We start from the raw sequence: 23723 nt of genomic DNA, 5'->3' as shown, positions 1-23723 counted from the left end.
TTTTAGCATTGAGAAAAGTTCAGCTTCTCCTGTACTGACAAAAGTGCTTTAAATTTATGCATTGCAATAGTTAATTCAGTCCAGCAGATACTTAAATATTGAAAATACCTATAGTTCAGTCCTTCAATTTCTTCTGTACACGTCTACACCTTCTTTTTATAAAGTTGTTTCAGGACAGGCATTCTCTGTGAGAGATTCGTTATTTTGGTAAAGTACATTGAACATGCCTCTTCGTAGGCATACTACATGAAATTCAAGCAGTACTGAAGAACAACTGCATTTTCCTGTATATAATTGGAAATGTCTGGGATGGCTAGCTTCCTAGGCTGGGCACCAGGAGGTGTAGTGTGGCCCCTTGTCTCATTGTAGACTGGGTCTGAGTGAGATGTACTGGTAAGGTGTCGCAAGTCTTAACCCACAAGATTCCTAGGGCACATTACAGATTCTTGGGGATCACTAAGACTTGCAAGGTTCTGACAAACTGCAGACACCTTTTTAGGTAATAGTGCCAGTGATTGCTTTCCATTAATCTAATTTACACTCTGTAATCATTTGCATTCATTTTCAACAGGCTCTTCTGTCCAGTTCAACTCAGTGGAAAGCCTGACACATTTTCTTCAATTCCATGAGATAGTAATGGCACATAAAGAGGAATTTCTACCATGCTCTGAAATGGAAAAGCACTGGAATTTCTACAAGGAATGCAAAGATTTTGGATTCTAAAGACTTCTTGAGTGCTAATGCATTTTTCTTTGCCATCACTTAAAAGTAAACGTTTGAGCTTTTAGAACTAAGTGCTTTGCTGCTGTCATTTTGATAAATCGTTTGTCCAGCACTTGGGATGATGGAAAATTTGTTTGGGTGAGGAACAGGGAAGTAGTTAGTAGCCGGCAAAGATAACTGTCAGTATTTACTCTTGCACTGCAAGATTAAGAAATGGGGAAGTAGATAGAACTTAGACACTGATCCTCATTGTGAATTGTATTCCAGGTAGATTACTTTTAAGTTGAACTTTTAAGTTTTAATTTCAGATTAAGTAGCTGCCCATGATTGATGAGGCAGGACAGAAACAGGCATCAGCTCTCACAGTCACTTCTTACACTTAAACCTGGAGCTGCTGTGGCTGCTATCAGAAATGGCAGTGCATGTTTGTATAATAACATAAATTGTTAGGTTAGGCAAAAAATCAAGATGAGCAGCCTTGAAAATCATCAGCAGCTTTGCATTATGTGATTTATATATATATATATATATATATATATATATGTATATAAACATTTGAGGAGGGCAGGTGCTCAGAGAGGTTAAAAGAAGAATCTTAGCTATTGGAAGTGCTCAGGAAATTCCATTAATGTTCCAAACAAATCTCTCTGATGGGCAGAAAATGTGCTGGCATATGACAGGAAATGCAATTAGCCTGTTTGTAGAACACGAATTTCTCCAGGTAACAACATCTTAGATATTCATCCCAATCTCTGAGGGATTTCTATTTGTTTTAATTTTACAATGTTTGAATCTGCTTTAGCAGCATATTTGTAACAGACTTGACTGTTAAGAGAGTTATCTGCATTCAAGTGATATTCTTGCTCTTTCGTTCTTTGGATTAGAAGGAGAGATAGAATAATAGTACCTGCTACTCCTAACTCCAGTAAATAGGATGGGAGGTATCTCCTGTTACTACATAATGTCAGCAAGCTATTTGGAGTGTGAAGAGCTCTTCTGCAAAGAGAGATCTGATTAGTGTCTTAAACAGAAGTTGGTTTAGGGAAGTGAGAGGGGTCTGATATGCAGAGAGCTAGTACTATGCCCTAGGATGCATGAGCAATCATAGCCTGATGGGCTGTAAGAAGAAAGAAATGCCAATGGCCTGGATGTCAGAAAAGGTAAAAGCTGCTGAGTGACAGGTATTTTGTAAAGTCAGTTTCACAAAGAAAGAAAATTGAGTGTTCTCACAACTACAGCAGCAAAACAAACCTGAAGGCATATTGTTTCAAAGGAAGTGCTCATTCAAATACTGTGCTTTCTCTGAAAAGTAAAAGGTATTTGACTATTAAAATGACCTCTGAATTACATGTTTGTTTCACATTTTTTCTTTGTTGCAAGATGTCTAATAAAATTAATGTACAAAACCTGGGAGAATTTGACAGCACTATTTTGGTGTATTATAGTAATGTGATTACGTGACCTAAGGCAATCCTAAGATACAGTGACAGAAAATTGAATGAGCAAGCTGAGCAAAGAGGTAAAAATGCAAAGTGGTACATGAAAACCACTGTCTCTTACAGATGCTGTATGTAAAAGTAATCTACCACTGAGGCTTTTTCAATTTTTCAGTTGTATATAAGCATCTTGAGAAAGCCATTAGCTTGACAACATATGGCTTAATATGACTAACAAATGTAGGATTCTGCTCCCCAAATCTTAAAACTGTGAATATTCTCTAATTACCCTCCTGGAATCTTTTGATTTTAATATAAAGATCCATGAAGAGAGAAAAAAACTTAAGCTTTTTTTTTTTTTTAATTTATGTTTTTAAAGTGTACTTTTGCATAAAAATATAAGTGGTTGTCACTGGTCAAAGATGGGCAGCTGTTAATGATGCTAACTGCAGCAGAGTAACAAAGCTTCTACTCTCAAGTGGCAGGTCACCTTCCCAGCCCGTTATTTAGTACACCTCTTCTCCACTCCTAGGCTGTGAATTAGCACTTACTTCATATGGTGCAGGCTAAAGTAAAAAAGGATATAAAATGCAAATATTAAGACAAAACTCTTGGCATTCTGACTGCTGTTAATATTCATATGGGGAATAAAAAGATAAAAAGGTGATGCAAAAAGCCAAAAATTCAGATTAATATTTCCACATAATTATTTATTTATTTATTGCTGATATGAAATTCAAAAAAATTGGTGGGGAGATTAATACCAGTAAGGAATAATGCAAGATTCAAAACAAAGAATGAGTGAGGAGGAAGATAAGCAGCTGGGAGGCAGACAATATAACACAATTTTAAGATCCATCAATTTTAAGGCCAACAGGAACCAGTATGACCTCCTGTGTAGCAGGTCAGTGGTCATGAAGCTCTGTAAGTAAGGGAAACATATGGAGAAGAGGAAAAAAGTAAAGGCAGGTGCAGAGAGATCTAAAGTCATTCTAAGAAGAGGATTGATACAAAACATTTCACCTTCTTGCCAGGCAAAGCAGAGCAGGTCAGGGACAAGAATAATGGGAATGAAAGCCAGCTTGGGAAAGGTATTTACAGTACTCTAAGGCAATACTGCTTGGGTTTTTGATGGTGGAAATGCAGCTAAGGGGGAGGGAGAGGGATGAATAATGTTGCCATAGTAGTTTGAATAAATTCTTGAAGCAGTTGCAGTTCGCAAGTGTTTTGTCATGATGACACAAAGACTTTTTTCCTAGTCTTCAAATCTTAATTCTAAACTGGAGGAAAATACTCTGTTCAAATCAATAGACTGAGCAACTGCCTACATGGGACTTCGGCTCTTTATTCTTATCACCAGTAGTTAGTTAACTAGTTGGGTAGGAAATGATGTGGGTGATGTGACATTTGAAGTGCTAAGTCACTGCCCATATCAAGAAAAACATGACACAGGAAGGGAGTGAAACATTCTAAGGAATGGGACTTTGGAACAGGATTCAAATAACTTTTTATGTGATTTTTATATCTCTATGATTTTATGGCTGTGGGTTTTTTTGTTGGGGTGTTTGTTTGTTTTTATTAAAACAAAGCTTTGGCTTTGTCTGTGGCAGGAGGTATGACTAGTTACACCAATACTGGTGTTGCAGAGTAATCCACAGGTGAGTTTTCCAGCATCTGGGGCCTTTTGATTTCACTTACGCATTTCTGTGGTGAGAGCTCAAACACCCAGCTACATATAACTTGGTCACAGTGGCTTATGCAATTATCAGCCTTAAGCCGAGCTGTCACAGCGGTGCCCAGCTGCAGGGTCAGCGCTACAGCAGCAGACAGATGCTCTCTGGTGTTGCGTCTTCCACATTTCTCACCGAGCCGGTGCACCAAGGGCCCGAGGCTCTCTGCGAGTAGAGCCAACAGCTCGGCTTGACCTTAAAGCACCAGCCTTATCCTGGAAGTGGTTGGGAAGCTGCAGTGTTCCAGTGTAGCGGCGGGTTATTTCACTGCTAAATAAAAATAATAAAACGTCCCCAACCAACCTGCTATAAAGCAGAGCCTTAACGCCAGGGTGCAGCTTATTACTTCAGCGATGCAGCTAATTGCCACGCGTCGAGCCCACCCGCCCCGGGACCGCAGCAGCCCATCCCTCTTCACGGCTGTGCGCTCTCGGGGGACAAGGAGCCGGGGCCGGCGACTCCTCCCCAGCCCTGCCCCGGCCCGGTCGTGCCGGCTGTAGTGTTTGGGAAGCTCCTCGGCCGCTCCGCCCCCGAGGGGCAGTCGTGGGGAAGTCGGTGCCGCGTTTGCCCGAGGGGCGGCGTGGAGGCGATGGGTTCCTCCCGTTCCCAGGTGCTGGCGGGGACCTCACCGTCACCTCCCACTCGTCCTCCTCCTCTTGCCCGCCAGGTTTCGGGGCGGGCGGCTGCCCTTCTTTTTTCCTTCACGTCATGGAGGAAAATGCTGTGCCGCACACACATCACACGCCCCGTGCACACAAGAGCGCCCCTTCGAGCAGAGCAGGGCGCCGGCCCGGGACGGCCGCGATCCACTCGGGTGAGTGCACGACCGGCGGGCACGTCCCGGGACAGCGGCAACGAGACGTCCCGGCCCGCGGAGCTAAGCCCTAACTTCGCGGGGCGGCGCGCTGAGGTGGCAGCAGCCCCCGCCCTCCTCCCGGCGGCTTCGCTGTAGGCGCAAATTTGGATGCTCGGCCGTGGCGGCGGAGTTTGGGAGGAGAAGGAGGAAAGGGCGGCACTGTGTGACTCCGCGGGAGCGCAGCGGGGCGGCGCTGCGCGGGGGAGAGAGGGCCGGGCCGGGCGCGGCGCTGGAGGCGGCCGGAGCAGGAGGAGGAGGGTCGGTGCCGGTGCTGCGGGAGAGCTCCGGTAAGAAGATGCTGTTTGTCTTAAAAGTTAGTTACGGGGGGATTTTGCGTCTCAGTAACAGGGTGCGGGTGTCCGGAACCAGGGCACCCACCTGCCCGCCTGGTAAGAGGTGTACCCAGATATCCTAGCCTCGTAACCTTCTCTTCAGAATCAAGTTACACCAACTTAAAGTAAGGTTTGGTAAGAGGAATCGGGGTTGCTGTGATGCTGGCATTTTTTCGTTTCCCAGTAAATTGTTCAGAACGTTCATGTAGCTGTGTTCAAATTTGCCAAGTGCATTTAGTCGTTTCTTTAATATGGAAAGAGGTTCTTTTTCCTTGCGAAGAAACAGAAAGTAACAATAGCAAGAACTTGTCAGAACTTTTTTTTTTTTTTTTTGAAGAGAGACAGTATCATCTTCTCCCTTATTATTCGGTGAACAATTTACTAATGCCAGAATAAGGTTTAGAAAAAGAAGACTTTACAGCGGACTTGCACTGTGTCCCACCTAAGGATCTGCTCCACTGAACATCCTCTGACTCATTCCAAATATCTAATCTATAAACCAACCTGCTTCATTTTGAGATAGGCATGTTTCCTTAATTGTAGCCTTTTTGCAAAAAGAAATTTCCTTAGTAGTAATCCTTTTGCATTTGCTTGCTTGTGAGAGAAACAGCTGAGGGGTAGAGATGGTAGATAAACTTGATACTGATGTGGAGGTGATTAACAAGAGCTGCTTGCTCAAGTGAGCTACCCCCGACGCCCACACTTCCTAGTCTCTGCAAGTCAGAAAGATTATGTAGGTCCAAAAATGACTGGATGAAAGAATTCAACATTTCATAAGAAACAGACATTTGTAACCTGTCTTTGAAAACTTCCAAGCTATAAGGAAATGGATCTGGAAAGGACATGTGGAGAAGATGTTTAAGAGTATTCGTTCTTTCTCCTGTTTCCAAGCATCAGCTTTTGACTACTATGAGACAACATTTTGGGCTGGATGGACTCAATGGATATGATGTGATTGTTCTTTCATGCACATAGCTTTTCTGAGATGTCCATAGAAAGGGAAGTGAAATGCTACAACATTTGTGGTTTCTGGTTTTATATATCCGATAGTGGTGGGTTTTGACCCAGTTCTCTTGTATTTCTGTGTATGCTGCCCAGCTGTAAAGGCATTTAAAGATTACCAACAAACCTGGCTAATCCATTTTGACATAAGTGTAGTAAAAAATAAATTAGTAATTCCTGAGGATTATAACTTTCAGGAAAGCAGTAATGGTGATAAGGAGTACATTCAAGTTTCAGTTGCTTGGGTTGGCACCTCTGTGTGTTATTACACTGGGTATTCAGACCCCCAAGAAAGGGGGGTCCACACACTGAAAACTGCATGTGTAGGCTCTGCAAGTTTTGTGGTTCTTAACCTATACTATGCATGTTATTTTATGGCATAATATGTGCAAATTTTTTTAGTCAGTCAGCAGGCTGGCTGTGACCAACCTATAAATGCCTTGCTGAGAGGCAGGAGACTCTCTCTGAAATGAATAGTCCAGGTAAGTTCAGAGGAATTAAGCTTAAAGCATTTACGTAGCAGTTACAGCTACAGAGTCATCAGGAGTCATATGGTGACTCCAGCTTTTGAGGTCTTCCAAGAAATATTGATAAAGGAACTAAGAAATGTACCAGATGAGTCATAAAAAGCTCATTTCTGCAACATAAACAGCAGGGTGCTGAATCCAGCAAGGGAGTACATTTTGCGTAATTGTCAACAAGTCAAGCCTCATCAGACTCTCCCTGAAACACTCGAGGAAGGCTTTGCCAGGGTTTGTGGTGTGACCAAGCACGAGGCAGAGATCACTCTGCTTTTAGTACAAGAGAGACAGCTGTGAAGAAAGGGGAGGTCTTTAATTGCACCACACCCAGATAAAGGCAGGTGTCAGAGATCCACCCATCCTCCAGCAACAGGCCCTGTTGTATTGTCTAACTGCTGCAAGGCTTGTCTGGTGGGTCAAGTAGCTAGCCTGTGGCCTGTGCAGGATTCCCTGGTGCCAATCAAAGACCTTTTCCTTTAGAATTGACTGTGGAGTGCAGTTGGCCTGTGTGTGTTTTTGTGGTGCACTGTTGTTTGCTGGGGGAGGTCTTTCTGCATGCTTGATTTCCAGGCAGGAACAAGTCAGCATCCTAAATCTTACTCAGAAGATGAATAGCTATCTGCAGACCTTCTTCAGTTTTGCATGTGATGGGAGCTTTTGTCTCACAGAAAATGTCCCATTTTCTTAATTTTTTTAAAGTCAGTTTATAGCACATTATGTAATTGGTCACGGTACTGTCCCATCATACGGAAAAGAGGTAAAGTTGACCCAGCTACTGTCTTGATACATTGCATCTTATACAGAGAGTGCCAATATTAAGTATTAATATTACATATTAAGGGATCTGGATACTATTATGTCTGTATAATTTTACAATGCAGGGGACAATGAGCTAAGACAGGACAGCAGGAGCCCTTGAATCTCTGACACCCAGAGCCTGTTTGGGGCTTATGACACTCAGCCTACTTCAGTAACCAAAGTGCAGTTTGTAATTCTGTATCATCTGGGAGACTGGTGATGAAGAGGAGAGGCTGGTGTGTGTATTTTGGTCAAAATGTGGATGGAGAGGAGGACAATGCTACATTTGCCTTAGGAATGCTGCTGCAGTGCTTTCCTCGACGGAAAATACCATGATAGTTGTTTGTGGTATACAAAAATAGTAATGTTTAGTTCCTCAAATTTCTTTGTAAGCATCATACACAGAAGAGTTAGGTGTAATGGCCAAGAAATTTATTTCTTGCCATAGAGACTTTGTATACTGTACAAAGTACTTATGTATAGGTGAACTTGCAATGCAAGCCATCATATCTAAAGAGAATTTCAGGAAGTATGACGAGGAATGTGGGTCTCATAACAGTAACCCAAACTTCTGGCCTTAGCTTAGTGTCAGAGCTATTTTATTTGTGGAGGCATCAAGGCCTCTGACACCTGGAGTCGTGGTACCTGAAGTATTATATGCATCTCAAACTTGGTGAGGCTTTTGACAGACTCCTCGTGTCCCAGTGCTTTTCTGCCTCTCCCCAAGTCCTCTTTACTCTGCTGGAGAAGGAAATCAGGTTGCTTTGATGTGATCTGTTCTTTTTATGGTGTTCCTTTCTCCCTGCCTTCTTGGTGCTTAGAAATGCTATGTGAGTAAACAAAAATAAATGCTTCTTATACAGATAATGCCTTCCACAGCTTAATAACAATAAAACCTTCCCAACTAACCAGCTAAAAAGCAGAGGCTTATTAGTTCAGAACTGCGGCCATAGCCACCCCTGGGACTTAACATACCAAGCCTCCATGTTCACTATCTTTCAGCTAACATTTTACAATTTTCTTTTTTAATTTGTGCAAGAAATGATGTCATCCCTACTACTTCTGTATGTCCGGCTTCCTACACACGTGAAGCACTGATACTGGTGGAGGCTGCAGGTTGTGGCAGGATGGAGCAGACACTAGGACTCTGTTTGCCCACTGAGCTGGCTGTCCCCATATTGATCTCCTGGGACAGAGCATCCTAAAGAGGGGAAGAGACCACAGCAAAGTCCAGGAGGTAGGTCTGCAGCTCTCTTTGATGTGATCTTGCTGATGTGACACGCTGTGACTTTGCGGGGGAAATGACTTAAAGAGGGTGATTTACAGTGGGGCTTGGCAGACAGCAGTCTGCAGGCAGCTTGGTGGTGGGGTGAGGGAAATGGAGAAATATTTTGAGCTGTTAATGGGAGCTTTTCAGCAGTGCTGTGCAGTTTCTCCTGCTTCCCTGTCTAACAGGAAATTTCCACCCTCTTTTACAGTGCTTCTCCTTGCCAATGAACACAAATTCTGTCCCTTTGGGTTTAATTTTTATGTTATTCTATAGTTTAAAGGTTAACCCTCTCTCCACTGAAGTACTATTGCTTTAAACTCCCATATGAGGTGGAAAAAAGCTGTTAAACTCTAGATTGCCACAAATTAGAAGGGACTAAACTCTATTTGTTGGAGTATGTATTTGTTAGTGGGATTTTGTTTATTTGTTTTCTTCACTCTTGCCTTTATAGTATACACTGTGTGCTTGGCAAGCACGGATACCCCCATGTCACAAAGTCAGAGAATTGAGATTCTCAATGTATAAGCATCAGGGTTGGGAATTTTGATGACTGACTATCTCTGTGCCTTCTTAACACTTTCTTGCTTTAAGAGGGCTGCAAATCCTCTGGCTGGCATCACGCAGTAGAATAGGATGTACCTAGGGATTTGCTGAGAGACTTTTCAGGCCTCCAGTAAAAGAGCTTTTGTGAAAAGTTTCTGTAAAGCAGTTCAGATTAGTTGGGGTTGCAGAGGAATTACGTTCTCTCTTGTGCTGACCCTGCAGAAGTTGCTTGCCTCTTTTCCTGGCCAAAGAGCTGAGACACAGACTTTCCTTACCTTGACATATCTCTGGGACATGAACATGCTGAAATTGATGTAAGATATTTTACTGAAACTGTGAAGATTGCCACTGGAGGCAACCAAAGAGGAGAATCCAGCCTTTTCTAAAGGGAATATAGAAAGCTGGAACTGAGTGGCAAACAGACAAGCAAAGCAACTTATTGTCCGCACAGGAAGTTCTGCTAGGAAATACAGATCCTGTGCAAGAGACAATCCTCATGATTAGTACTGGGACAAAGTCGTGTGTGATATCCATAACTGCCAGATCTTTGCTGTGTTTCTCAGGTATGGAATAAAAATCCCAATATTGCCGAGTAGAGTGTGCCTGGGCTCGTCCAGCCTTAGTGCACTGGGCTAGAGGTAACTGCTGGGGATATTTCACCTCAGAGACACCTTTGGCTCGCTGGCAGTTGCAGTCAGGCACTCAGAATGAGTCCAAGCAAAGTAGAAACTCAGTTTACCTCTAGTGGAAAAAGTTCAGGCGATGGTGAAGAGAAAGAGAGCGGGTTCTGCTGGAGGGTTAAATCCAGAGTTTATTCCAGGGTGACACAGTTCTGAATCTCGGTAACAACTCCAACAGACCCCGACCATGCCTTTTAAGCCCATTGGGATGGGGGAGGGAGAGGATAGGTGAGCCACCAACCAGTTGGGAGGGGGAGGGTCTCAGGGGACAATGACACCTGGACAGGCCAATGACTCCAGGTCTGAAAAGCATCTTTTTAACTTCTGCCAATCACACGAAGCCCTTACTGGAATGTGGAACTTGACAAACAGCACTTAGGAAGAAGGCAAAGGGGGGCAGAGGGAGAGGAAGGAGGAAGCTAGCATACCTGAGAGAGGATATGGCTTCACACCACAACATCTCCCCCTAGTTTTGTTTAAAAAGAAGAGGACTGGGTTCGTGGTGCAGAATGTTTGCCAAACCATGGTTGGTAAATTGGCTCCTCCTCTACAGGAGGATCAGTGTTTTCTACTGAGGCTTCTATGTCATCCATTGGAGCACTAAGGGCTTCTAAATAGTAAACTTCAGGAGGGGGAGGTGAGTTTGAAATCAACTTGAGAACCATGCGTTTGATCAAACTGAAAATAAGGCTAACAACTACAATAACAATAACTAAAATAAAGAGTACTAAAACCAAAGTTTTCAGAATAGATCCCAGCCAGCCCAAGAGTCCCCAGCCTTTGAACGATCCACTCAGCCAGTCGTCTGTTTCTCTCTTGATGTCGTTCACCATGGTTTTCATCTTGTCGATCGTGGCATGGACGTTCTCTGCTTTTGATGACAAGTTAAGGCAGCAGAGGCCTTCAAATTCTTCACAGCGATGGTTGTGCAGAAGGAGCAGATGGTCTATGGCTGCCCTATTCTGAATGGTGGCTTGCCTGGTAATTTCCTCATCCGATAAGAGGGCACTCAGGGCAGTAGAAGTGAGATTTGCCTGTTTTGCAACCCAGCATTCCAATCAGCCTAATTCTCCCATGCTTTTTGCTGCTGAGATCCACAGCAGAAGGACTGTAATTGCAGTGGCCTCAAGTCTGGACCAGTGAACAATTTCTGAGTTACAGTCAGGGTCTAATTGCCTTAGGTCTCTTTTTTGGATAGCTAATGTATGTGTGTTGTTTTTTCTTTGCCAATGTATTAGGTTTGTTCGATTCGGGGTTAACAGGCTCAGCTTTCCAAAGATGCATGGACCTCTGAGCAGACAAGGAGGGAGACCTGCCCATGCTCTGTCTCCACATATTAAAAACACACCTCTTGGGAGTTCATGAGGCTTATAATCACCACTAGATAAGTGCATGACTAGGACTGAATTTTCACACCAGTTTTTGTCTGTGTAGTGTGGGTTGCTAGGATCAGGATTAGTGTTTCGTTTAGTTTCATGATATGGTCAGTGGGAATCGAATTTAAAGTGAACGCAAAAGGTTGCATTCATGGAGCCTAAGAGATGGAACTCTTGTGGCTCCCTTTTTGGCACTGGTAATGTTCTCGCCCACTCCTGCCAAAACAGTAAGGGATTGTCAGCAGGGTAGCGGCCAGGAGAAGGTGTGAGTGAGTTAACTTCATTTAAAGCATTCCGCATTTCATTTGGGAACTCTGAGGATTTAAAGGGAACTCCCACCAGGCAAGCTGACAAGGGTCAGAAGCTGTCGCTGTGGAGAGACAAATGTGATCTTGTCCAAGGGCTTTGGCCTAGGTGGTCCATACGTTCGCTTTGGGCTGCGGGACTATCCAGGAGATCGCTGGAGAAATGATCACAAGTAGGACGAGGAGCAGGCTCGGTCTCATGGCGTCTCGAGACTGCACACCAACAACAGGATCTAAACTGGTAGAAGGAAATTTAAAACAAACATATATTACAAACTATTCCAGATAGGAGGCTTAAATGGAATTTCTTGCAGGGAACACGCGTGGCGTTTCCTTCTCCAGGCAGCAATAGCAACCTGAGGTGCTTCTGTAGACTTCCCTGAGACCTTGGGGACGTAGGGCCTTACCCATTGGAAGGGACCCACCTTAAACCCAAGGGGGTGGACACACAGGGTATCCACGTTCCCAAGTAACCAATTTGTAAGGTCCCACCATTCTCCAAGTCTCAGGGTCCTTTACTAAAACTGGAGGCTTTTCTTTCATCAACAAATGACTGCTCCCCACAAAGTGACGTAGGATGGGCGGATTCAGGCTATCAAAAGAACAATTCAGAAAATTGATTGTGAACAGTGCCCTGGACAACCGGATGTGGGGGGGTTCTACCTTCATGTCTTTCTGCTTCCATAAGCAAAAACCACACTGTGCTAAACTGTAGTAACTTCTTGCTGTTTTTCATTGGGACACTGCTGTTTTAAGTCTTCACAGTCTTAAAGCTGGCAGGTTTATAATCTAATTTCTTCCAAAAGTAATGACATATTTTTCCACATCTTGCAGTAAGTGTTTAAGTAATTGAAGTTACTTAGCTCTTTAGTTGTCCATCATTCAGAGGAAATGTAAGTGAAAAGGAACTAATCTAACTCTAACTTACTCAGGCAGGCAAGCCAAAACAAGGAGGTGAGATGTGCAGAATGAGGCTGATGCTAAGTGTAACTGTGTTGGAGGGGCACAGTGAGGCTCCAGTGCAGAACAAGTGAGTGGAAACTCAAACAAACTTGATAGAATCAACTGATTGAGATTAAATGACAATGAAATGTACACTCCTACAGAAATCCCATTATCCCTATCAAAAGATAATTTTGCAATGGAAATAGCCAGCTAACAGCAGTAAAAAAATAGCACATTAATAAATTAACTTTTCCAGTTAGCAGCATTGAATAGTTAAGTAGTGTCAAAAGTTTAATTCAGACAGACAGTTTACCAAAAATTAAAATAAATAGCTTAGGAAAGCACACGATTACTGTTCCTCTTCCCTAGTTTTCCAGAAACATCATCCCCTCTGTCTTTCCCATAGACCTATCAAGGCCCAGACTTGATTTGTGTAGACCATAGGGAAAACCAGGAATAGCTAACTAAATTTTTGCGCAGGGTTGGTCATGCAAACCACCAAGTTTGCATTGCTATCTGAGCAGGTGTGTTTTAAACAAACAGAGATATTTTATCAGGGGGAGCTTTCCTGAAGTGTTTTTACTTCGAGGAGAGGGAATTGTTCCCTCTTTAAGTTCCTGCTTTATGTAGTAATGGTGTTTGCTGCTGAAATACACTGTGACCTGCTTTCCAAGGAAAGGTGTAGACACTGGTTTTGCTTCAGATGTCTTTGAGTGATGGGGGTGTAACAGGTTAGAGAAATCACTTGTTCTGCTACTCTGATTTTTGTTGTTGTTGTTGATTCTACCTACATGAAAGTACTTACCCTTTTCAATCCCTCTCTCCATTCTCCTTTTTTGTAATTTCTCATCCTCTATTCTGATGCTCCTGCTCTTCTCAGCACCCATTCCCTTTTTTTTTTCTAACCTAGGTGACATCAAGGAGTTTGATTCATGCTGTAGATATGCAGAAGGGTTTCTTCATGCAAGAAAGAATCACTTGTTGGGGTAAAAGCACCCCTATTCCCCTACAGCTGTTCTCCCTCTTTAGTCTCCTTCCACAGACTTGCACTCAAACTTGACCTTTTCAATTAACTCTTGCTCTGTGGCAAGCACAGAAGCAGGCTGCCTCACAACGCTTTACATCACAAGCACCATGTATTTCTGATCTGCTGAGGAGAGAGCACTGCCTGCTTGCAGCCTGGAGTTTCCAAGAATCCCTATTCTAGTAGCAGTCAACATGTCTTGTCAATCTATGCTCTGGGTAAACCAGTCCCAGGCAGACGTGACAAAAGACAAGAGGTGGCTCCCACCAGCTGGCTGTCTTGCACGGCACCAAAAGTAGTTTGTGGCATCTGCAGAAAGCCACAGATCTCTTTGGTATTGCTTAAGGAGAAAAGAAGTATTATAAATGTGATCATGCTGTGCAATAGGAGAGATCCTGGCTTTTGCTTTCTGTAGCTCAATGTAGCTGGGAGTTGAGATTGGATTTTTGCTTGCCTACTGAGCAGGTCCTTTGGGAAGGACTGGCATAGGACAGAGCAGGGGGGCCAGTGGATCTTGCTGCATACCTTGTTTTCCTCAGGAAAGCTGTGATGCATTGGTTATTGCAGGCAGACAGGTTACAGACTTCCTCGGGTAGTCCTGCCTGCATGCCTGCTGCTAAGCCAGTTGATTCCAACACCAGAGGAATGCCTTTCCCTCTCCATGGTGTCAGCTTTCTTTGAGCAGAGATCCCTTCTTTTTTCCTGAATAAAACCCAACCTTCAAAGCAGGAGTTTTATCCTTCTACCTGGAAGTACATCTGATATCTTAGCTCCACCAGGCTCTGTGCTTCCTGTGATGGACCTGGATGATTCATAATGGCTCCTACCTGCAGGCAGCATCCAGGGAGTTTGTGGGCATTGTGGATTCACCTGGAAGCTTCTACTTTTAATCACTGCAGGACTTGAGTTTAATGCAGCATAGTTAGTATCGGAAAAGACAATGAGGAAAGGGAATGGAATGCTGGGGAGTTGAAAAATTCTGTATTTTCTCAAACGAGGTAGTTCAGAAGCTGCTAATTCAGTGTGCTCTGAATACAAACTGGACAAACTGGGAACACCTCTGCACTGTGTGGACAGCAGGTGAGACTTGCCATGCAAAGCAAGAGGAATATGAGAGTTGGTGATTTGTTCCTGCTCAGGGTGAAGGAAGCTGTCGACTCCTCTGCAAGAATGACATTGGCATCACAAAGTTGCACAGACTGGGAGTCTGGGTACACTGAGGTTGTGGAAAAAGCAAAAATAATAGTGTGAGGAGCTGCAGTGATGCCCTGGTCTCTCACAGGAACCAAGTCTCTATAATATTATTAGAGTCTTTCTAAAGTAAAAACTCATCTTCAGAGACACAGTGTGAGCCCAAAGCCTGCCAGTTTCTTTGTGCTGATGAAGGGAACCTGCCCATTCCTCTGAGCTCTCAGGTACCTCCATAAACATTTACAGAGGCGTGTCCTCAAAGCTGCTGCTGTAACACTGGTGCATGTGAACCATTGGAGGTCAGCCAGAGCAGGATCTTGGCTCTCTGAGCTAACTCAGACTTGTGCTGGCCAGAGCAGCTTCCTGGCTTTTCTCTGTTGCATTTGAGTACCACTCTGGGATGGAGGAGCTGCTGGGGTATTCCTGGCAGAGGATCAGGGTTGTACTGCTACCCCTGGAATTCCTCACATTAGAGGTGTAACAAGGCTGTGCCACTGCAAGCAGGGTTGGCAGAGCAGGCAGTAATGGTGTAAAAGCTGGGCTTTTTCCTGGCTTCTGTTTTTTGTCACCATGACCTTTCCAGGGGTGCTTCGTCCAGTCCATCTCACAGTTCATATTTTGGGATGAAGTGTTGATCCTTTGCAGTTCCTGGTATCTCTCCACCAGCTGCAGAGTGCATCAGATGCTTAGTTTGGGCAAGGTGTGTCTCACGTGCATAGTAGAGCAGCTAGGATGCAGAAGAGGTTGTCTGCTGATTTTTTTCAAGGCCAAATCTAGAAGTATTCTGGGTAGTTTCACCACATCAAGTTCTGCTTCCTAACGTTAAGTATGACTAGATGTTATGTGACAACAAAAAAAGTTGGACTAGATGACATTTAAAAGTCCCCTTCCAAGCCATGCATTTCCATGTTTCTTTAATTCTTTGAAACAACATATGATGGCGTTCAGTTTCTCAGTAGGAGTGATAGTTTAAACATGATTTTACCCTGAAGGAATGAAGGTAAAAATTAAAACATTTTGTGAAAATACAACATTTAAAAAAAATGTTATTCCCATTGAATTAATGTAGGTGCTCACAGGTGGTTCTTCAATTTCGACCACCACATCTCATAATGTACAGTTTTACCTGACTGCTGTAGTCTTCTTCCAATTAAAAACAGCAGCAGTTCCTATTGTTTTTTTCCTGTGTGTTTACAGGGAGGTGGATAAGGCTTCTCTCCCCTTTCTGTATGTGTGGTTTGCTTACCTCCAGGGAAAAGATGCTGGACTGGTATGAGGTACCCAACGCTAGCTGGATATGCAGTTCCCCAGCAGGCCCACAAGAATTTCTTTGCATAGCACTGAGAAGATGCAAAGTTAATAAGGTTCACTTTTCACTGATTTGGTAAATACAGGGAAAATTCTGGTGGGCACACTCAAAACCAATTTAAACCTTGCCTACACTGATTGGTATTGTTTCTGCAGCATCCTAGATATTCAATGTTATGGAACTATTAATAATAAAAACTAAATAATATATAAAACCTAAATAATATAATAATAATAAAAACTAAATAATATAATACAATAATAATATGCACCCCGTGTCCTGGGGGGCATCAGGGACAGCATGGCGAGCTGGGCACAATAAAATAATATATTCTTCTAAATAATTTTGCAATAACCTTGCCTTTGCAATAAATAACTTTGGCCTTAGCCAGAGTATTTAGATCAGAATGCAGAAAAAGTTACAGAGCACTCAGGTGAATCAGAAGAATAGTTTTTCAGGTAGGCAGATCATCACTTCCTCTTAGGGTCTGCCTTGGATCAGAAGTCCCACTGATGCTTTTACAAATTTTTACAGAAAAGAACATTTTTGGAGTTATTAGAAGATACAAATGAAGATGCAAACATTGTTCTAATTTATCCTAATTTTGATGAAAGTACCCTAATCTGTAAAACAAGCCAAAAGGTGAATTGTTGCCTGCTGTAATACTTTGTTCTCATTCAAAACTAAATTTCTTTTAGAACTCAGTTCAGTTCAAACAGAAAACACTGAAACAGAAAGTATTTCTATTGAGTTATAAGACATACATTGACTTGAGGCAATGTGCATGTGTTTTGGGGGTGCCAGTGAAAAGTAAAATCGTTCAGTTGCTCACATGGTTCAGAGAGCAGCATGTTCAGGGTTTTCCAGCCTGGTTGCATCTGATGTTAGCAGCACACCTATCCCTTGCCTAACATTTTTTAACTTCAGAATCACAGAAGACACACTTAGAGCCTTGCTGTCAGTCAGAAGAGTTGCAATTAATGCCTGAGGTGCATAACTGGAATCTTTTAGCTGGGTCACCTCCCAGCTACCACATTCCTGAAGTCAGAGTCCTCCCACATGAAGCCTGAGTCCTCCCTTTCCTGGCAACTTCACCCATTTTCATTTTGGCATTGAATCCTGTGCAGTGGGCATGGCTTTATGGATTCAGAAACATTTGCACCAGTAGTCCTTGCAGTTGAGGTCATGATCTTTGTGAGGCTGAACTGTAGTTGGTCTCGAGGGATGGATGCTTTACCTTCATCCGTCTTCTCTGAATGTGAGCAGCAGTTGTGAAGTGAGAGACAATTCCTTGACTTTAATTTTTTTGTTTATTTGGTTTTTTGGGGTTTTTTTTGGTTTTTTTTTTTTTTGTTTTTTTTGCATTTCAGTGCTAGTGATAAGGGAAATGCAGAATTCTTGACATAATAAACTGATAATGGATCTGTTCATCAGATACAATTGCATGTGTGTATTTTTGGCCAACATGGAGAGAGTAAAATCTGTGAGGTTTATTAGTAGGATGGTGCAGAGGCAGGAGAAGAGGATTTCCCTGGGAGCCCAGGTTCATGAAAGGGCTGTGTAACCCAGGGAGGATCTGGATAAAAGTCTTATGCTGGATGAAGACCTGGGGCTCTTGCCCTCCTCAAGTCCTGGAACAAGCAAATGTACCTCAGGAATCTTCTCACATGTAGAAAAGACAAGTAACACATTTTACAGAACAAAGCAAGATGTCAATGCCAAGCTCATAATATAAAATCATGATATAAAATCTTGATACAAAAGATGGAACCTTGCATGTGTGTTGTATGGCATCACCTCAGGGAAAAGGTTTTGTGGGCAAGATCACCAGAGTTAGCATCTGGTCAGTGCTGCCCAAGATAGGTGCTTTGGACAGCAGTAGGTTACTGTTCTCATCTGCCATGTTCATTTCATCAAGAAATCCCAGTTTTTGTTGAAATTAACTTTATACTGATAGCTGATTTAGAAGGGAAACAAAGGTGATGAAGGGTCTTGAAAGTAAGTGGTATGAGGAGTGACTGAGAGAGCTGGAGTTTTTTAGCCGGGAGAAGAGGAGGCTGAGGGGAGACCCTACTGCTGTCTACAACTACCTAAAAGAAGGTTGTAGCAAGATGGGGGATCAGCTTCTTCTCCCAGGCAATGAGCAACAGGATAAGAAATGGCCTCAAGCTGCAGCAGGGAAGGTTCAGTTTGGATATGAGGAAGAATTCCTTCACGGCAAGAGGGATAACTACAGTACTGTCAGTCTCACTCCAGTGCCTGATTAAATTATGGAGAAGATTACTCTGGGAGTTACTGAAAAACCCCTGAAAGAAAAATTGGTCATAGCCAGCATGGCTTCATGAGGGGAGGGTCCTGCTTGACAAACTAATTCCGTTTTATGACAAGGTAGCTCAGCTTGTTGATGACGTGATATTTTTTGTATTTCAGTAAAGCTTCTGATACTGTCTCTCACTGGATCCTTCTGGATATGTCATGTAGTGGGTGAACAGCTGCCTGATGGGTCAGACACAAAGGTTTACAGTGGTTGGGGTGGCATCAGGCAGGTGTCCTGTCACCTGTGGTCACCTGTCACCACAGCACTCCATCTTAGGGCCAGCGCTCCTCAACATCTTCACTAATTACTTGGATACAGAATTCAAGATAAAGATATAAACTGGGACACTAAATTGGGAGGGGCTGTTGAAGGCAGAGAAGCCCTGAAGAGAGATCTCAACTAATAAGAGGGTTGGACAATCACCAATTATATGGAGTTTAAGAAAAACAGGTGCTGGATTCTGCGCCTGGGACAGGACAAGCCTGGCTGTACGGACAGACTGGGATGCAAAAAGCTGGGAGATCAACCCTGTGGAAGCAGACCAGGGGGTCCTGATCGATGGCAAGTTGACCATGGTCAGCAGTGCCCTGGCAGCCAGGAGGGTCACCTGTGTCCTGGGGGGCATCAGGGACAGCATGGCCAGCTGGGCAAGGGAGGGGACTGTCCTGCTCTGCTCTGAGCTAGGGCAGCCTCACCTCGAGTGCTGGGGGCAGTTCTGGGTGCCACTGTGTGAGTGAGATTTAAAACTATTGGAGGAGGGGTCACAAGGATGGTGAAGGACCTGGAGGATCAAGGAGGGGAAGCCATATGAGGAGCAGCTGAGGTCACCTGGTCTGTTCAGCCCAGAGGAGACTGAGAGGAGGTCTCGCAGTGACCTACAGCTTCCTTGTGAGGGAAAGGAGATGGACAGGCACTGATTCCTTCCCTGTGGTGAACAGTGGCAGGACCTGAGGGAGCAGTCTGAAGTTTTGTTGGGGGAGGTTGAAGTTAAGTGTAAGGAAATGGGTCTTCACCCAGAGTGTGGCTGGGCACTGGAAGAAGCCCCCCAGGGAAGGAGACACAGAGCACCAGCCTGACACAGTCCAGTACTCTCGTGGTCCAGAGGTGGACAATGCTCTCAGGTACATGATGTGACTCTCAGGGTGTCCTGTGCTGGGCCAGGAGTTGTCATTCACAGATTCTTGTGGGCCCCTTCCAACTCAGGACATTCTAAGATTCTATGGCTTTGTTTGGTTTCATAGCAACAGAATGTTTGGCACTGGGCAGAAGCTGGCCAGGGCTGACACAGATAGAGAGGTTAGGGAGAAGTTTGGAATGTGTTGTATTTTCCCCCTCCTTTTTCTTTGTCCAGACTTGCCTTTTTGAGGGAGAGAATAAGAGAAGATTCACTCCTTGATTTAAGCAATCCCTGTTCAGGCAGGGCTGGTAGGTGTTGTCCTTGGTAGCCAGGGAGACACTGGGCAGAGGCTTCACAGAAAGGCCACACCACACAGGTCTTCTCCCTCCAAAGAAAAAAGCCAGGGCAGCTTACCTGTTTTCTCCTCTATAGGGCTTTTTTTATATGACTTTGGTTGGGAGCAGTTTTTAAAAGTGATTTTTTTCCAGGAACACAGATACATAAAGGAGGTAGGTAAAGGTGAAACCCAGATTAGACATTGGGCTGGGATTAATTTGAAGAAGAGATGAAGGAAAGCACCTGCTTGCTGTGGGAGAACGTGGGTATTTTTGGCTTTATAGGGATATGAATGTCTCACTTCATTTTGAGGATGATGAAGCACTGCAACAGATTGCCCAGAGAAGTTGCGGATTCCCCATCCCTGGAATTATTCAAGGCCTAGGAGAATGTTCCCTGCTCGTGGCAGGGATTTTGGAATGAGATTATCTTTAAAATCCCTTCCAACTCAAACTATTCAATGATTCTATAAGATCTGTTTTCTCTTTCTTTGTTAGCATACCTGGAGACTGTTTCTAAAACCTGCAGGGAGTTGCTGAGCTTTGGTTTCTACGAAATAGGTATGTGTTGGCTGACCCTGGTCTGTACCTGGCAACCCCCAGGAGATAACATTTCCTTCTTTCTGTTGCCCTAGAAGAGAAATATTAAGGACAAAGATGCACAGAGAAAGGCAGAGTTAAGGGAGAGCAGACAAATGAAAAAGCCCTGCCTTGACAAGCTGCAATTTGAATGTAGCTACAGCTTGCAAGACCTGACATCAAAGGGAATGCTAAAGATGCCCAAGTTAGTCTTGCACATCTCAGTACTTCATTTTACATTCATGTGTGAGACGTTCAGGCATCTGAGCCGCATCTGCTGGCCCCACCGTTTTATTGGCTCTGGAAGCACTCTGGAAAGCTTCTATTCAAAATAAAACACTGGGAGCTGTTCAATTTAAAAACAAAGTAGAGTTTTGTTTAAGCTAAGTAGAGCTAAGTTTACTGCTGCACTTGTTATGTGGTTCTGGTCTAATTTTAATTTGGGGATAGTAACAATGCTGACTACACTCAGCCAGTAAAGCAAAGCTGTGTGGAAGAGGATCTCTGTGTTTAGCTTTTATTGTGGTAATCCCTCAGTTGTTAATGTGCTACACAGGAGTTTTATTAAGTAAGATGCTGTATAAAAAGGGACCACGTGTTTTTGTGGTCACATCCAAGGTTGTGTCACATGACAGACAGCAGGACGGATGCTCACTGCTACCACCCCTTTTGCCTTCAGAAGGGTACACTCTTTATATGTTCATACATATATGAGAGTGCTATATCTTCATCCACCTCTGTCTTCAGGGCAAGTTAGAAGTATTTTCCAGAAGGAATCTGAAGAGAGAAAGGAGACTTTGGGCTTGTCAGATCCTGTTGGCGCAGGATAGGAAGGAAATTCATTTCCCCTTGGACATCTTTATGAGCCAGCTCCAGTGTTTGTGATAATGGGAATGCAGTGTTTGAATACTAAAACTTTCAGTTTTGTGCTCCTTTAAAAAACAATACTAATATCTACCATTAGGCACACATTCTTTGCAGACTTACTAGACATCCCTTTGCTGCTCCCATTGAATGCCTTGTAGTTACTCAGGACAATAAACAATCCATCCTACTCACATGAATGACAGTAATGTTTTTGCCAATCCAGGGTTGGCAAACCCTGTACTTCAGTTTGTGGCTCATCAGAAATTTTAAAAAGATTTGGAAAAAAAAAAACAGTGGGAGTCTTGTTATGATACTCTTATTTGACTGGAAATCATCTGGTTTATTGCCTTCACTTAGCTAATTCAGGGGAATGAAATTTTAGAATTATGATTAGGAAGAAACTAGAGATTATCAGTGGCCTTCCTAACAAGGTGGTATTTATGCTGTAGGCAGACTGGAGTGCACATATCTTTCTTCGAGATTGGAATGGTCTCTAATGTTTTCAGAGATGACTTCTGATTTAAAGCAACACTGTGTCTTTTTTTTCTTGCAGAATGAAGAGGCACAAGTGGTCCAACAAATGTCCCTCGCGAAGGAAGATCTTGATTCTGTGTGTTACTGGGTGGCTGATTGCACTGCTGAAGCTCCTCCATGTCGAAAGACACTTCTTTCCCTCTAAAGGCATTTACTTAGTTGAGCACTTCTTGAGCACTTCTTCTTACGTTAGAAACAGATATTCATACCCTAGAAATGAGTTCCAGTATGAAATTAATTGCTCATCTATATATGAACAGGATCCTCATGAAATTGGCAAGAGTTTAGAGATAAGAAGAAAAGAAATAGTTGATTTAGCTGATGAAGATGTTGTAGCAATGACAAGTGACTGTCACGTGTATCGTTCACTTAGGAAATACCAGCTAAAACCTGTTTCTCCAGAGGAGGAGAGTTTTCCAATTGCCTATTCTCTGGTTGTTCACAAAGATGCAGCAATGGTAGAAAGGCTCATACATTCGTTGTACAGTCGTCAAAATATTTACTGCATCCATTATGATCAAAAAGCAGCAAAAAGTTTCAAATCTGCTTTGAACAATCTAGCTAAATGCTTCCCAAATATTTTCATTGCATCAAAACTGGAGACAGTGGACTATGCACATATTTCACGTCTGCAGGCAGATTTCAATTGTTTGTCTGATTTGATGGACTCTCCAGTTCCTTGGAAGTATGTTATCAATTTGTGTGGCCAAGATTTCCCTTTGAGATCCAATTTCGAGTTGGTTGCTGAACTGAAGAAACTTGGTGGAGGAAACATGCTGGAAACTTCAAAGCCAAGCAGTAGCAAAAGAGAACGATTTACTTATCACTATGAACTTATGAAAGTGCCTTATGAATACATGCAGATGCCTGTAAAAACCAACATTTCCAAGAATCCGCCACCTCATGGTATTGAGATGTTTGTAGGCAGTGCCTATTTTGTTTTAAGCCGGGAATTTATTCGATATACCCTTGAAAGCTCGCTTGTAAAAGATTTTTTTGAGTGGTCAAGGGACACATACTCTCCAGATGAACATTTCTGGGCCACTCTTGTACGTGTCCCCGGGGTCCCTGGGGAAGTTCCAAGGTCATCCCAGGATGTAACAGACTTACAAAGCAAAACTCGTCTGGTGAAATGGAATTATCTTGAAGACTATTTGTATCCTCCGTGCACTGGTACCCACCTTCGCAGTGTCTGCATCTACGGGGCTGGGGAATTAAGATGGCTTCTGAATTATGGACACTGGTTTGCCAACAAGATTGACTCCAAAGTAGATCCTGTCCTGGTAAAATGCTTGGCAGAAAAGGTGGCAGAACAACAGAAGGAGTGGGTACATTTATCCTCTGATGAGCACTTTCTGCACTTAAGTTCTACGAATGCCTCGACGTAGCAGCGCTGTGTTCTCTGCTGTCCCTGCTGTGTGCACAGCGCCTGCAGTCCTGCTGCCTTGACCTGCTGCAGGATGGCAGTGAGGAAAAAGTCCATTCCAGATAACAGCCGGGGCCCTGCAGAGCCAGGTGTCTGGATATTTATTTATGTAAAGTAATTTCTGGCTGATTAACTGTTTTGCCACATTAAACCTGTAATTGTCTTCAGGGTGATTCTGAGATGGTGAAGTTTGCTTTTGGAGGCTCTTGTGCTCTCTGTCCCAGTGGTGTATTTCAGAAATGTATTTTACTTCAAGTGTGTTTGTATCTTTCATAAGAAGCTTCAGCACTTCTGTCTGCCTGTCCTCTTTTCCTTCACTTTTGCTTTTATTAAAGGAATAAAGGGAAGACCTCTGTATCTGCTACCTCAGGAAAACTGCAAGTGCCCATCTCACGGAAAAAACCAAGAGATCAGCCTGAACACCAAATGAGCCATGTGACCCCACCTGAAGTTCCACAGTTCTCGTCTGTGGGAGCTGCATTGATCTTTGCAAAGTGAATATGACTG

The 23723-nt window shown here is 43.4% G+C and overlaps 2 protein-coding genes across 5 annotated transcripts in view; both read left to right on the top strand.

Moving 5' to 3' along the window:
* ANKRD31 (ankyrin repeat domain 31) overlaps positions 1-2129 on the top strand; it is a 64481-nt gene extending 62352 nt beyond the window's left edge. For all 3 annotated transcript variants that reach the window (XM_059874018.1, XM_059874019.1, XM_059874017.1), the window contains one exon: positions 572-2129. In XM_059874018.1, the coding sequence (XP_059730001.1) occupies positions 572-723 (152 nt within the window). In that variant the 3' untranslated portion in view covers positions 724-2129. The remainder of the gene's footprint in view (positions 1-571) is intronic.
* Positions 2130-4809: 2680 nt separating this feature from the next.
* GCNT4 (glucosaminyl (N-acetyl) transferase 4) lies at positions 4810-23508 on the top strand. Of its 2 annotated transcripts, XM_059836492.1 has the most exons (4): positions 4810-5032; positions 8438-8635; positions 20309-20371; positions 21810-23508. In XM_059836492.1, exon 4 carries the CDS (start codon positions 21811-21813, stop codon positions 23176-23178), a length of 1368 nt encoding a protein of 455 aa, XP_059692475.1. In that variant the 5' UTR covers positions 4810-5032; positions 8438-8635; positions 20309-20371; position 21810; the 3' UTR covers positions 23179-23508. The 2 variants fall into 2 exon arrangements, with proteins under 2 accessions (XP_059692475.1, XP_059692476.1); XM_059836493.1 differs by lacking the exon at positions 20309-20371.
* Positions 23509-23723: the final 215 nt, after the last annotated feature.

The sequence above is a fragment of the Haemorhous mexicanus genome, chromosome Z, assembly GCF_027477595.1.
Source record: "Haemorhous mexicanus isolate bHaeMex1 chromosome Z, bHaeMex1.pri, whole genome shotgun sequence".
Lineage (NCBI taxonomy): Eukaryota > Metazoa > Chordata > Aves > Passeriformes > Fringillidae > Haemorhous > Haemorhous mexicanus.
The sequence above is the reverse complement of the archived record's forward strand: the minus strand, read 5'-3'. Positions and strand labels throughout refer to the sequence as shown.

What these genes read in the sequence shown, in the direction of transcription:
- GCNT4 (XM_059836493.1), top strand. Translation starts at nt 21,811, where the DNA reads ATGAAGAGGCACAAGTGGTCCAACAAATGTCCCTCGCGAAGGAAGATC.